The 14,972-nt window shown below is 40.9% G+C and overlaps 2 protein-coding genes across 3 annotated transcripts; one reads left to right on the top strand and one right to left on the bottom strand.

The window, feature by feature from the left end:
- The first annotated feature begins 300 nt into the window (after positions 1–300).
- LOC143481721 (thread biopolymer filament subunit alpha) lies at positions 301–9,376 on the top strand. 2 transcript variants are annotated; one of them, XM_076979824.1, is made up of 22 exons: positions 301–826; positions 1,148–1,359; positions 1,525–1,585; positions 1,700–1,795; positions 1,886–2,062; positions 2,288–2,413; positions 2,513–2,626; positions 2,783–2,889; positions 3,003–3,274; positions 3,441–4,578; positions 5,059–5,120; positions 5,352–5,456; positions 5,564–5,606; positions 5,702–5,745; positions 6,582–6,633; positions 7,939–7,973; positions 8,057–8,104; positions 8,192–8,222; positions 8,341–8,396; positions 8,690–8,737; positions 8,922–8,969; positions 9,056–9,376. In XM_076979824.1, the coding sequence occupies exons 1-10, from the start codon at positions 314–316 to the stop codon at positions 3,458–3,460; spliced, it is 1,698 nt and encodes a 565-aa protein (XP_076835939.1). In that variant the 5' UTR covers positions 301–313; the 3' UTR covers positions 3,461–4,578; positions 5,059–5,120; positions 5,352–5,456; positions 5,564–5,606; positions 5,702–5,745; positions 6,582–6,633; positions 7,939–7,973; positions 8,057–8,104; positions 8,192–8,222; positions 8,341–8,396; positions 8,690–8,737; positions 8,922–8,969; positions 9,056–9,376. The 2 variants fall into 2 exon arrangements, with proteins under 2 accessions (XP_076835939.1, XP_076835938.1); XM_076979823.1 differs by having other exon boundaries at positions 3,441–5,456.
- Positions 9,377–9,456: 80 nt separating this feature from the next.
- rfc2 (replication factor C (activator 1) 2) lies at positions 9,457–14,575 on the bottom strand. The gene is made up of 11 exons (XM_076979825.1): positions 14,395–14,575; positions 14,155–14,224; positions 13,907–13,948; positions 13,665–13,771; positions 13,088–13,189; positions 12,859–12,959; positions 12,564–12,721; positions 12,404–12,469; positions 12,189–12,269; positions 11,971–12,084; positions 9,457–9,760 (listed from the first exon to the last, which is right to left on the bottom strand). The coding sequence occupies exons 1-11, from the start codon at positions 14,496–14,498 to the stop codon at positions 9,650–9,652; spliced, it is 1,056 nt and encodes a 351-aa protein (XP_076835940.1). The 5' UTR covers positions 14,499–14,575; the 3' UTR covers positions 9,457–9,649.
- Positions 14,576–14,972: the final 397 nt, after the last annotated feature.

Below are 14,972 nucleotides of genomic sequence, written 5' to 3'. Positions count from 1 at the left end.
AATAAAAAAGTTTCCTTTTTTCAACAGACAGGTGATCCTAGGACCCTACAGTTCATCTGTAAACATGCCATGGGCTCTCAAATAACTCTTGACATGTCTGAGGCAGATCGGTGCCTGTAGGGCTGACGCTGGACTGCCAGTCAACCTGAGCGTATCATTTGGACTTTGTAGCAGTTGCAGCAAATCAGAAGCAGCCATGGTGGGCAGCGCCTACAACGGTCTGTTTATTTAAAGCGCGGAAAGGGCGTGGGGCAGCCTGACTGAGTGCCAGCACTCCTCTGCAAAGATCTGGACCCCAGCTCGACTAGTCAACATGGCAGACACAAGCATGCGCATCAGTGGGGGAGCGGTCCGATTCGGAGCCACCTACGGAGGCAACCGTCTGTTCTCGGGGGCAAGAGGCGCGGGAGGCTCTAGCGTCGCTCTGTCCCGCTCGCTCGGCTTGGCGAGGGGTGCGGGAGCCGGTCTGGGCCTGGGATTAGGGCTGGGGGGAGGCCTGGGTCTAGGTCTGGGTGCTGGGATGGGAGGAGGCGCCCTTGCCCTGGGTGGAGGTTTGGGGCTTGGGGCTGCAGGCGCCAGAGCTTCAGGCTTCCGTGGAGGCATGGGCCAACTGAAAGCTCGCCTGGGGGGCCGTGTCTTTAAGATCGGAGGTTACGGGTTCAACCCCTCCTTCCTTAGCACCGGCAGCACAGCAGACGCTGGTGTCAGTCCAGTGCCGAGTATTGACCCCTCTCTCCCATCCCTGGACACAGTACAGGTCACACGCTTAAAGGAGAAAGAAGAACTGCAAGTCCTTAATGACAAATTCGCTTCCTTTATTGATAAGGTATGTTCAGGTCTTTGATTTCTTTATTTACCCTCATCACTGATTGGTTTTAACGACAATGTTGCTAATCAGCTACCCATGTGCTCCATGATGTATCCTTAAACAAGTTTAAATGTATGGATGAAGATCAGCATTTCTGCAGCACTAGGTAAGAGTTCTAGGCGCAGTCGATGAAATTCTTGAAAATCTGTGCCTTGTACATAAATCTGTAAGGAAGAGCACTATAATTATTGATATCGTTACTCAGTGACACTGAATTTTACTGCCCCCTCCCTCCCTCGAGCTCTAACCCAAAGGCTCTGTGTGACTAATGCTATTCAGGCACGCTCACTGGAGCAGCACAACGCCGTGCTGAAAGCCAAGATCTCCATGTTCACCAACCCGGAGCAGGGAGGCCCTGCCAGCACGTCCATCCTGCTCACCTCAGCCATCGGCACCTACAAGTCCCAGATCGATAGCCTCACCGCCACTAAAGAGGCAATCATTGCCGAGATTGAGCACTACAAAAGCATCATTGATGACGTTCAAGCCAGGTCAGATTCGTTCATTCAGTTTGGTGGTGTGTAATGACGTGCTTAAACTACAGAACAATAGGACCTAGTTAAGTTTGTAGGGTCTGCAAACAAAACAATATAACACATCTATATAAAGGTTAGATCGATTAAAAAAGGTATCTGTGTTGTTTTTTTTAATATAAGATATGAAGAGGAAGCAGCTCAGACAAAATCTCTAGAGATGGACTGGACCACATTAAAGGAGGTATTAAAATGTTCTTTAAAAATTCCTATAATTGTAGATACATAAATTAACAGACAGACAGATAGACAAGGTATTTGTGCTATTATATGATTTTTAAATCTTCACTTTCAACAGGAAGTGGATAACCTATACCTGGCCATTTTTGAGCTACAAACAAGCATTAGTGGCCTGGAAGACCAGACTGCTCTGTCTAAGCAAGTGTATGATGCTGTGAGTATATAAATACATACCTCCAACTGATACATACACTTCTGACTACGGAGCTTTACACTTCTGTCTGTGCATGCATGTGCTTCATAGAAAGTCAAGGAGGTGAGGAATATTGTAACGGGCAGTGTGAAGTCAGCCGTCTCCATCTCCGTGGACAACACAGCCCAGGCCAAGGACCTGACCTCCGCTCTGGCTGAAGTGAAAGCGCATTACGAAACTCTGTCTCAACGCAGCAAACAGGAGGCTCTTCTGTCTGTGCAGGACAGTGTAAGGAAACTCACCTCACTAACTAAACTACATGAATGCTCAGAGCACTTTCTCAGAGTTTATTTTCACAGCGATTTAATTTCGGCTGTTTAATTTGAATGTCTGTGTCTCCCCCTAGTGGACACTTAGAGAATCAGAGATTAATCTAATACTCAAGTTTGCAGTTTGTCGACAGACACGTGACTTTAGACTTCTATCTTTTGTCCTGGCCATACGTCTCTGCAGATCTCCATGATGACCGTATCATCTCAGCCCAGCATTCAGTCGCTCACTGCTGCCAAGGAAGAGCTTCGTGTTTACAAACTGCAGATTGATTCAGTGCAGAGAGAAATCGATCGTCTTAAATCACACGTGTGTAATAAAATCACGTCTCTACAACAGTATTCTATAACAACGAGGTAGTTGTGTGTGTGTTGGTGTGTGAGGTGTGATGTTTTTAATTTTCTCCAGAACGTCCAGCTGGAAGCTCAGGTAGACGATGCTGAATCTCACTCGAGCTCCCACACTGACACCTACCAGGAACAAGTGTTCACTCTCAAATCCCAGCTGGACGACATCAGAAAAGTACGTCGTCTCTCAGTTAAAGCCAAGTACAGAACGCTGAAGGATAATTTTCATAACCATAATTATAATAACCTTCATTATTATAATAAGTATAGTTATTATTGTACTTGTTATTGTTAGCATTATTAGCAATAATATATACGTATTTTTTTTTAGCAAATTACACACTATGGACAAGAATACCAGGAACTTCTGGCCAGCAAAATGTCTCTGGATGTTGAAATCACAGCATACAAGAAGCTTCTGGACAGTGAGGAGAACAGGTAAAGAGCAGCATGGCGGAGCTACTCTGGTCCCACAGAACTGTTCCTCTGTGTCAGTGCGGTCATGCAGAAAATGACCGCCGCCACTCTCGTCTGTGTGTGTGGTGGGCCAGGCTGAAGTCTGGTGGAGGCATCACGGTGCACATGTCGAAGACGGCAGTAGGTGGTGGAGCGGGAGGTGGAGCGGGAGGAGGAGCTGCGGCTGCTCTGGCCCTGGCTGGAGGTGGAGGGGCTTTGGGAGGAGGAGCTGGTCTGGGAGGAGGGTTTGGCTTCGGGCTGGGCCTCGGGGGAGGCCTGGGAGGAGGTCTGGGAGTGGGACTGGGAGGATACGGGCTGGGAGGAGGTGCGAGCAGCTACATGTCATCCAGCCTGAGCAGCAGTGCGCGTAAGTGACTCCAACTGCACCAACTACACCTAATGCAGCATTGATAATAAAAATGTTTATCCTTCCTTTTTATTTGCATGGATTAAGACAGGATATGATGAGCAAGGTTATTAAAAAGCATCGGAGGTTATTAGACGTTGTTAATTAAATGTCCTTTTTCTTACAGTGTCTTCCACTGTATACTGAAGAAAGGCAGCCAGGGTCTTCCATCTTCTGAGTGGTACTGTCTCCCCATACCTGAGGCACTAAGTGGATGAGGCACACATTCAGCCAGTTCTTGCCCACTGGGTCGGCTTCAAAACTCTCTCTCTCTCTCTCTCTCTGTGTGTGTGTGTGTGTGTGTGTGTGTGTGTGGTTTTCTGATGTGTTCCAAAACATTTCCTCATATGGGTTCAGATTTCAGGTTTCTGCAAAAACCATTACTGAGATTAAAATTCCATCAAAATGTTACAGTGAGGGGGTCCTGAATTAAAAGAACCTTCTGAAATGTTTTCAGTTGTAATACCTAAAGGTTTGAATAGAACATAAAGGAAAGATGTTTGTTTCATGAGTGGAATAAAATAAATAAACACATGACCCCTTACCACCTACAGATACTCCCACATTTATCAGATGCTTGTGGTAGTAGCATACATCTACATTTTCCATCTGCAAGAAAGGATTGTTTATCTCAAAAATCAAACCAGAATATAGCTGTGAAGGCCCTGTCACATGGCAGTTTATCAAATCAGAAATGTTTAACACTTTTAGGTGTTTTTTTACACTTTCATTTGGGTTTAGTCACACTGTAGCTATACAGCTGGTATAACTACAGATATCAAAACACTAGTGAATTGTCGACTGGCACATGAAAACCAGCTCTTTGCAAGTGCAAGACTTAGCTGCCAAGAAACGTGTCATGAGTTTGGATCCATCATGTCATGAGCACATATTTCACTTGTTCATTCCATTTCTCAGCACAGAACTGTGTCTCTCTGTTTTCTGTGAGACCCAAATTAAGCAAACGTTCTGAACCACGGCTCGAGTGCGTACCTGAATCTTTACTAAATTGGAAATACAGCATTCCATTAGGAACTCATTATAAAATTGGGTGAATATCGTAGTAGCATAAAAACAATCATGTAAGAAACAGCCAAGCCGAGGGAAGGTGTGGTGGTCCCCTGTCCAGCCCGCTGTTGCACGGATGTGGTTGACTAGAGTCTGAAACAGGAAACAGCAGTGCTTACCCTGTGCTTTCCCCAAACCTTGACTTGTGCCTTGAAGCTATTACTTGAGAATGGCTGCAGCGTAAACCGTTCTGTAAGGTAACATTCTTTACTTCAACCTCTTTACCATTATTTTCTTTTCTACGTAAGACTGCAAACATAAGAGATTAAATGCAAGACTGTTTGTGGCTGGTAGCAGAAAGACGATGAGGTCTCACATTCATTAACAATAAAAGAGATTCCTGAAAAACTGTGGTATAATTTATCTACGCAAACTTGTGTCAAAAGTAAGAGAATCCTTACATAGTATCTGTCATTTATTCACAATTACACTTACCATAATCACAGCTTGCTGAAATCTGCAGTTTCTACTTAAATGACCAAATCTATCAGTTGCATCAAATGCAGCACTAATTTACGTAAAAGGCACATGTCTATAAAGGCTAACATAATACAAAATACAACTGAGGTTTATGTAACTACAAAAAGGGCACATAATCGTATCACATCACACAGGCCTTGAGCCCCTTTGCAGAACTAGCCTGACTGTTAAGCATTACACGTAATTCTTCATTTCAGAAGTCAGAACTCTGTAAATTGCTCCAAACAGTAAACTGTTCAAAAGTCCTTTAAAGTTCAGGGTAAGGTGCAATATTTTCTTGTAAATCTGTCCCTTGCTCATTTCATTAATTGGATAAATAATATTAAACACTTTTTTAGATGTTCATTCCAACATAATTATTTGTGGCAACATATAAACGTGATACATTTCTTGAATCAAAAATGCTTCAAGGCTTTTCTCATATGAAATGGCACCAATCAGAAAAAAAACATTTCGTAAGAACATTAACTGCAAAATCTTATTCCCTAAGACATGATTGAGATCACAAGTCATCAAGGCTCTGTCCTTGCGCTCCTGTGCGTGGCCATCCTGGGGTTTATTTCTGCCTTCTGTCTATGGTGTGGAAAGAAATCTAGTGAGTGCTCTTTTATGCATATTACTGGTCATCCCACATCCCTACAGAACATATGTTTGTGTTATTAACATCTGTTATTCAAATTATTCAAATCATTTATCTTGCAGAGATAGTTCAAGAGGATAACCAGATTTATAATCAACAAATACTGTAAGCTATTTTCTCCCTAAGAAATGACTACTAATTGTGGTAGTTCTAGATGATGGAGTAGTAAGTTCTATTTTTATTGTTTTGGTCTCATTTAGCCAGCGGGATGGGAGCAGATTTGCTGTGACTCGATCAAAAACAGGTGAAGAATTTTATTTCCTTTTTGTTCTTTTCTTGCTTTAGTACAAAATTTAGACTTAGACCATCGTTATTGTCATTCATTGTACATGGGTGTACACAGAATGAAATTTCGTTGCATGTAGGCGCGCACAGTGTACCACAGAGAAAAAAACATGCCAGATGGCATTCCAGGATTGACCAAAGTCCGTGGCGAGAGTGAGCCAACAAGGATATAGTGTACAAGTGTAGAAGTGCAGAAATGTAGCAGCCAGGATGATATAAATATATTTATGTGGAATGGATATATATGTACATATCTATATGTATATACAAATCTACAGATAAAAAAAAGATTTGCAGCCCGAGATAAAAAAACAGGATTGCAGCCCGAATAAATATGGTCAAGTGACAACAATTTACTAAAATGTTCAGGAATTTTGGACCAACGCAAACACCTCATTGTGTGGTCACTTGTTTTCCACACATTATTTAGAATTTAGTCACAGTTTTAGATCTAGTCTTTAACAAACTAAAAATAAAAATGGGAAGCATTGTGGAAATTCAAAAAATTATTATTTTATCATTGTGGAAGATAAAAAAATTAGACCAATCATGTTCAAGCCAGCCCTGGTTTAGAGAGGATGACCCCATGCCTTTTTAAACCTTAAACTGGTGATAACTGCATTTTCCCTTCCTGCTAAAAGCAGACATGTAATGTTCTTCACAACACTGAGATCGAATGGCGTTTCATAATTTAATGTAAATACCTGAAGTGCCCATAATATTCTGCCATAACAGGCGCTCAAAGGTGCTCTCCGCAAGTGGTGGTTAAATACTTACAGGGTGTTTCTTTTACAGTCACAAGTCCTAATCAGAAAAATCCAGAGCAGAGTTGGAGTTACGAAACGGGGTAGCGTATGACACATTGTACCTATAAACTTCATTGCTATCATCTTTGCCATTTTCTAGTACCTCAATCATTCTTTAAATGTTATACACTGCTCACAAAACGTTAAGGGCTCTTGGGTGAAATTTCAGGATGAACCTGAAATGCTTTCTAACATTTACAGGTGAACTGAATATGACCTTCTCTAAACCATTGAATGCACATGTCCAACTGTTCAATGTTTCAGTACTTTTTGCATCAGTACGTTTGCTGTTCTTTAACAAGGATCTTGACGGCAAAATTCACAATAGCTGTTTGATCCATGAATCGGCCATTTCCTGGTTCAATTAGAATTAGTATTTAAAAATTACCTCCTCATCATGCTGTTCACATTTTGGTATCACGGGACCAAGATAACAGCCTCGCCACTCTGAGGCTTCAAACAGGATGATTTCAGATTGAAGCGGTCACTGAGCTTAGAGTGTCATCGGCAGGTTGCTACAGAGACAATAGAAAAGTCACAGAAAGGCATAGAAGTGGCTGTCCTTTAGCATTGATGACCGCTTCATTGTGAAGAGCATTTACGTTGGACGAGGGACCAGTGGGCCTCAGTGCTGTTCACTGATGAAAGTTGATTCATGCTGAGCAGAAATGATGGACACCAGTGGTGTTGGAGACGTCAAGGCCTTTGGTGGTGGTGGTGATGTTGTGGTGTGGGCAGGTGTGTCTAATCAGTACAGAACTGGCCTGCACTTTGTGAATGGTAGTGACAAGCCCATAATAATTGAATAACAATTCATCCAGTCATTGTGCCTCTGCATGAAGAATGACACAGGCCTAATTTCATCTTCATGGACGACAATACTCCAGCTCATCAAGGTTACATCATTAGAGAACGGTTGCTGGAGATTGGGGTACCTGCACTTTCTCCACACCTGAATCCCATAGAAAACCTATGAGCTGAGTCACCATGTAGAGGCTTGTAATTCTGTACCCCAAAACCTCAGACCTGAGAGTAAAGGGTTCAAGAATGCCAGGCCTCAGCAGACGATAAGTCCTGTGAACAGCATGAGACGACATTGTCAAACTGCAGTTAATGTTTAAGGGCGCGTGACAAGTTACTGAGACATTGACATTTTTTGTTGGGGTATGCCCACTAGTTGTTCAGTAAATTGTTTGAGGAAGTCACCATGAAATTTACGTTTTCCATATATTTCACCTGAAAACCAAATATCCTTAACGTTTTGTGAGTAGTGCATATTGAAGTGTGAATTATTCTTTAATTTATTATTCGCTTTGAACCTCACCTTATTCTTTTTGTTCTCTAAGGCAATTTGCACATGCGTCCAACGTCCACTTAGATAGTAAGTAGTGTTGTCAATGATCATTTTAGTGGTAATATAAAATTGATGACATAAATGGCATATATTTCCTTGATTTTGCCCAGTCACTGTTCAGGACACCCAAGGAAGTTACCAGAATATTCCCAGTCTAAGTAATACTCCTACTGACAATCTAAACATATTTTACAACAATTGCACTGCCATCTCATCCTCTCACAACCTATATACTTTCTTTGCAGCAAATTGTGGAAACCCAGAACAAATATATGTGTAAGCAGTCTTAATCACTATTAATTATATAAGAGAAATGGTTACTTTTAATAATTACATGCTGTGTTGTTAAATAACAGCTCATTTGTCTGCCTGCTTTGCTCTGATTTGATTTTAGAGATCCAATTCCAAGCCCTCCACACAAAGCACCACCTGATGAGCTCATCTATACTGGTAAGAGCCACAGATCAAAAGCTACTTGTTCTAGGCATGTGCCGTGTTACCCCTACTGCTGCATCTGTTGTATTCAAATGTGTGGGGGAACGAGGCCCCAACCGAAGCCCTCGTGTTGCATTTGGAAAGGTCATGAAAACCACGGCGTCTGAGATACAGATAGCGCACGTTTGGGTGTAACAGGCTAAATAAAGCAAAAGGTCATGGTCACAACTTTACACTCTTGCAAATATGCTTTAAGAGTACATGCAAAAATAACTACAATTTAAGTATTTTTTCATCCCAAAATACAGGATCATATATCAATATTTTTCCAACAGAACATATTGACCATGACTCTGGTAAGTACTATGAAATTATTCTCTTTTTCTATTGGTACAGGCTAAAATTCTGTTACTGAAATTACAAATTCTACCGTGATGTAGGAATTCAAGTGTTGATGTGTTGCATTATATAGCACTTGTAAGAATTCTGTACAGCACATTGAGATATGTGCTATATAAAGATTTATTTGCTTACCACCAGACAGCAATGATTATGAAAATGCAGCATTTTTGCAGAACGCGGATGATGGTAATTCATTTTTTTGTGTTTTATAAAGACTTTTCTGAAATTAATAGAAAAACACAAGCTCACTTTGATCTGTATCTTTGAAACAGATGAACCAGATTATGTGAACGCTACAGAGGATTCATCACAAAAACATGACAGATAAAAATGAAGTATTTAACGTACTTGCAAGGAGTACAAAATAGGGGTATTTACAGCATCAAATAAAAAACTATTTTTCTGTTAAACCAGAATTTTGTTCTTGTGATATTACCAATGCACCCTCCCCCGCATTTTTTCTTTTACGATGTATGCATTAGCAGTTTCTTTTTATTAATAAACTATTGCAATGTCACTACACTAAAATAAAATTATCCTGACTAGTAGTAATAAGTTTCTCAGATCACATCAGTGTACTCCTTTCTGATAGAATGGAGTATACAATACAGTATGAAGTAAAGTATAAATGCTTGTTTTTCTCATAACAGCAGTCAGTTTTTTTCTCTCACAATAGCAATTGATTTTTTTTATTTCATTTTGAAATTGCCTAAAACAATTATGAAAGCTTGATGGAACTTTTTACATACAACAGGGAACAAGTCACAGTCCCTGAAAAAGCCATGTAATTATTACTGTGCATGTTACTGAGCAAGTATTTACATTTTCAACAGCAGACTGTCCAGGACAGTACGAAGCACTATGACTTAGTTTGCATTTGGTGTAGAAGTCTTGCTACAGAGTCGTCCTAAGAGTCCAGCCATTTGGAGGAGGGAGTTCACTCCTTCTGCTATCTTCATGTGTGTGTAGCCAATCTCCTGAAAAAGAAACTATTCAATATACTAGCAAACATAACCAAGCTGATACGCCAGCATATTAAACTGAAAAAGCATTCACCACCAAATATATAAAATTATCTATAAACAAAAAATATGACAGTATACATCACTCACAAAGATTTTGGGATATTTAGCTTTCAGGTGAAATTTATGGAAAATATAAAAAGTCCAAGCTACAGTGATATAAACATAGGGCATTTAAGTACAAGAATTCAATGGCGATTTCCTCATCTCAAACAATTTATTGAAACTAAAGGCAGTGGAGGGCATACCCCGACAAAAAATGTCAGTGTCTCAATAACTTGTCATGTGCCCTTAAGCATCAATTACAGTTTGACAACGACGTCTCATGCGGTTCACAAGTTGACTGATTGTCTGCTGAGACATGGCATCCCTCTTCTTGAAGGGCCCTCAGATCATTGATGTTCTGGGGTACAGAGTTACAAGCCTCTACACCAGGGGTGCCCACACCTTTTCAGCTTGCGAGCTACTTAAAAGATGACCAAGTCAAAATTATCTACCTACAATAAAAATACAAAACAAATGTATTTCTTCTATATTATCATTATTTAAGTTATTATTACTATTTAATATTGTGTATTCTTTGTTTCCTTTTCCTTTTAGGATAAATAAAGTATTTTATTTATATTTATAAAGTATTGTAAAGAATTGCTAATTGTAGCGATAATTGTAACTGTATTCCTCGATAGCTCAAATGCCTCTTTTATCATCTCTCCGTCTTGGAAGGACTTCTTGTGCTTAACAATTAAGTTACTCACCCGAAATTATGCTTTAACAGTCCGAAAATGCCGCTACACATTTCCCTTCTTTAGTTTTAGGCTTCTTACTCGGACCAGCTATGGCACTCATTTTTATACCCTTTGTTGTAATTAGTTTAAATAACTTGGAGGCTAGCTATGCAGCAAGGTAACTGAACAAGTTAGAGCAGTTTAACGCGGATGCGTAGGTGGTCAGAAGTTCAGACGTCAGATTGGCTACCCTGTTTGTCAATCAAAATACAGCCATCAGTGCAGATGTATGATAGTCATTCATCCCTTACATTTTAATGTCATGCGATCTACCCTCACTTCCTTCGACGTATTGGGCACCCCTGCTCTACACGGTGACTCAGATGATCCTATAGACTGACTACACAATGACTGGCTTAATGATGATATTCAAGTAGTATGGGGTTGTCAAAGTGTAGGACAGTTCTGTGTTGACTAGACACACCTAACTAGACCACCACCACCAAAAGCTCGTGTGGTGACAGTGGCTAATGCACAATGCTCCTTGATGTCTCCAACATTGTAGGTGGGCATCTTTTCTGCTCGGCGTGAATCAACTTATCAGTGAACAGACTCATCACGGAGTCTCACTGGTCCCTTGTCCAGCGTAAATGCTCCCTGGTCCATGCGAGATGATGACACCTGTGTCTGGTGGTGTGGTCAGGTACCCTTGCAGGTCGTCTAGCATGCAGACCACTCTGATGTAAATGGTGTGGAATGATGGGACAGGACACTCGGGTGCCTCTCACCTCCCTGAAATGTGTCTGGAGTTGTGTGGTGTTCATCATCGGGTTCCACGGGGCACTGTTCACAACGAAGTGGTCACCAGTGTGGGATGTGGCCACAAGACATCCACTTTCATGCCTTTCTGTGACACTTCTAGTCTCACTGTCTCTGTTGCAACCTGCTAACTACACTCTGCGACACTCTACACTCAGTGGCCACTTCCGTCTCAAAACATCCTGTTTGAAACCTCATAATGGCAAGGTGCTATTGATCAATTGTTATGTGTTACCTTTGTCTCCTGATGTCAAACTGTGAACAGCATGACGAGGAGGACTGTTTAAATACAAATTCTAAATGAACAAGAAAATGTATCGGTTGATTCATGGATCACACACCTATTGTGAATTTTGCTGTTAAGCTCATTAGAGAACAGCAAGTTATGTCAAACGTACTGAAACACTGAACAGTTGGGCAGGGGCCATTCAAAAGTAGAAGGTCACAATAAGTCCACCTGTAAAGGTTTGAGTGGATTTCAGGTTCATCCTGAAACGTCACCTGAAAGCCAAACATCCCTAAATTTGTGAGTAGTGTATGAGTGTTGTCCACAACAGTTTTAAAAATGTGGTTGCACTACCTGTAGAATGAGTGAAGCAGAGTAAAAAACAAGCTCCTTACCTTGATATACTCCAGCTTCAAGTACTCTGGCATTTGGAAGGTCTTACACACCCTGAAAATGTTGCCTATTATGTCTTCTGGAGAGTAGCCAAGCAACCAAAGCTGTTCAATTATCTATTGAATGAGAATATATAACTAATTAGTACTGTATGCTGTAGTTTACATTTTTACTTGCATCCTGAGCAATTAATGTTAACAGAAATATTATCTGCCATTACCTTATAAGCCTCATCAATATTAGCACTGACACAGTGGTCAAGCATGCTTTTAACCAGAAGAGGGTGTGGTTCATCACATACCTGAAGAGAGGCAAAAGCTGTAATTTCCAGCAGATACATCTTACACGTGTTTAAATCACTTCATCATTTTTTTTTATCAGTTCTCCAGCTATAATCAATGTGTGGGAAGTGGAAAACATCAAACTTGTATCTACCTTGAACACATTTTCACTGTTGATAAAACCAAATCCTGAATTTGTAGACTGTAAATTGTTCAGGGCCTGGAGACACAAATTGTGCACCGTAACATGAACATCACGGCACACTAAATAGTGTCAAGTTTAGCGTTAAGCCCAGGACGTCCCCCCCACTGACCTGTCTCATGTCTCCCTGGGCAGTGAAGATAATGGCCTCCAGGCCGTCATTGGTGGTGTGTAGGTTCTCTTTCTCCACCACTTCCAAAAGTCTCGTCATGATCTGTTCATCCCTCAGTTTACTGTAACGCAGGACGGCACAGCGGGACTGAATGGGTTCTATGGGAATAGGACAACATCATGTCTCTGGTTAGAAAAATATTTATATTGCATATAATGTAAACATATATATTGTATATTCTCTCTTATGAGTGAGATTGTTTAATTAATTGTAACAACACCAGACGGGAAGTCACCTATAATCTTGTCTGAGGCATTGCAGGCTAAGGCAAATCGTGTTGTCTTAGAGTAGATCTCCATAGTTCTTCTCAGAGCCTGCTGAGCTCCATCAGTCATACTTTATATAAAAACACACACACACACACACACACACACACACACACACACACACACAAATACAATTAGTCTGACATTCCAATACATCTGTTCATGTCCCAATCTTTTGTATTTGTTACCATTTGTTACCTGTCAGCTTCATCCAGAATGATAATTTTGTGACGCCCTTTAGGAAGAGTAACTTTTTGCTGGGCAAACATCTTGATCTTGTTTCTGACAACGTCAATCCCTCTGAAATGAATAAAAACACAGACCAAAACAAAGATTGTGATTCTTTTTACATGTACATTCAAGGAAGTGTTCTTGAAGAGAGCCTGCTTCAAGATTCCAAGTGCAGCTTTCTCCAACAAGTGCCACCTCACCATTTACATTTACGGCATTTAGCAGACGCTCTTATCCAGAGCGACTTACAAAGTGCTTTGCTTCTGATCACAGAATACATCCTAGGAAATAGTACAGATAGGCCAGAATTCAAGACACCATTGAGTCAGACTACTACTAAACTATTATTTCACCATCACCATCCCAGCGAGTGAGTTAACTGAAATCTGGGATCAGGGTATCTTTTTAAATGCTCAAAAGTTTGGGAAATGCAATCCAACAAAGTCCTAATTAACTTTGCCATGCATATGCAAGGAAAATCATTCTTTTCACTCATGTCCATGCAGGAGAACATGGCTGACGTGTCTATCCCAGTAGTACTCACCGATCATTTGAGGCATTCAGCTCAAGCACAGCATCCTTCATCGCAGGACCCAGTAGTGCCCTTGCCAAACACAAAATGCTTGTTGTTTTTCCAGTACCTGGAGGTCCCTTTAAACACAGCATACTCTGATTATTAGATCAGATTGTTAGCATGACTGTCAATAAGCACAATTGCTGAGCTGATGTTCAGATAAATTATTATTTCAAATTATAGGTTTGTAAAGTTACAAAATCTGAACTTACTGCAATAATTATGTTGGGTACATTTCCCTCTCTAGCGAACACCTGTTGAACCAGCAGAGGAAAAAAGAGCAGTTATACACTATACACACACTTTGGTGTAAATAAATATGCACTTTAGTGTAAATAAAGCCCTTACATATGCACTTTAGTGTAAATAATGCCCTTACATATATGCACATGTGTAAATAAATCCCTTACATATGCACTTTAGTGTACTTGCGCACATTTATAATGCACTGGCAACTGACCTCCAATCTGCTGACAGTTTCCTCGTTTCCAACAACTTCACTCAACTTCAGAGGTCTGTATTTTTCAACCCTAGAAAAATAACAAGTTAACACGTAAGTTATTAAAATAACGTTATTAGCTCATAGCAGCGTTGCTCACCTATCTAAGCTAGCTACTCTTTATAAAACAGGTAGCTAGCTACTGTATCTTTAGCTCCGGTTCTATAACGTTTGGCCCGATAAGGCTGTAGACGTCCCTACCATGGGAGTTCGTAAGTGCTGGACGTCTTCGGAACATCGTCCCTGTCATGCTGAGAGTCTGCTTCACTTTGTTTTCCATCAACATCTTTCATCTCGACGTCCATGTTCCCGCGCGCAAGAAGGAAACCAGCGTCTCAATGACGTAACTTCCTGGAACTCCCGGAAGTCGTCGTGCACCGTTCTGGGGTCAGATTGGTGTGTTTATTTAATGGCGCGTGTTGGAGTTTTTGTCGACAGCTGTTATGGAAGCGGCTGCGTAAGACATCAAATGGTTAAGTCGTTGATAAATAAATGTAACCTTTATCATATCCGGCTTGTGCGTTCATATTACAAAGCTTTTATGACAATCTGAGACCACTTTGTATTTTCTTTTTTTTTATAATATTGGACCTCACCCTACGTTTACATACTTTTTAAAATTAGTATTTAGTAAAGCAGTACAAATGGGTCTGGTCGAGGATCGCGCCCAGGGGAGGCTGGGATCAGGAGACATCACGGTCATGATGCAGACGTTTCATAACCCCTCCAACTGTGAACTTTCACAGGTGGTTTGGAGAGACGCAGAGGTTCATTTATTT

The sequence above is a fragment of the Brachyhypopomus gauderio genome, chromosome 18 (assembly GCF_052324685.1).
Source record: "Brachyhypopomus gauderio isolate BG-103 chromosome 18, BGAUD_0.2, whole genome shotgun sequence".
In the NCBI taxonomy this organism is placed as follows: Eukaryota; Metazoa; Chordata; class Actinopteri; order Gymnotiformes; family Hypopomidae; genus Brachyhypopomus; species Brachyhypopomus gauderio.
The sequence above is the reverse complement of the archived record's forward strand: the minus strand, read 5'-3'. Positions and strand labels throughout refer to the sequence as shown.

Bases quoted from the DNA above. Each gene is read 5' to 3' on its own strand.
- LOC143481721 (XM_076979824.1), top strand. From the start codon at position 314: ATGGCAGACACAAGCATGCGCATCAGTGGGGGAGCGGTCCGATTCGGA. The intron at 827-1,147 runs GTATGTTCAGGT...AATGCTATTCAG, and splicing joins TCGCTTCCTTTATTGATAAG to GCACGCTCACTGGAGCAGCA. The intron at 2,414-2,512 runs GTGTGTAATAAA...AATTTTCTCCAG, and splicing joins TCGATCGTCTTAAATCACAC to AACGTCCAGCTGGAAGCTCA.
- rfc2 (XM_076979825.1), bottom strand. From the start codon at position 14,498: ATGGACGTCGAGATGAAAGATGTTGATGGAAAACAAAGTGAAGCAGAC. The intron at 12,470-12,563 runs GTCAGTGGGGGG...TTGTGTCTCCAG, and splicing joins CCCAGGGAGACATGAGACAG to GCCCTGAACAATTTACAGTC. The intron at 9,761-11,970 runs GTAAGGAGCTTG...TTTCTTTTTCAG, and splicing joins TGAAGCTGGAGTATATCAAG to GAGATTGGCTACACACACAT.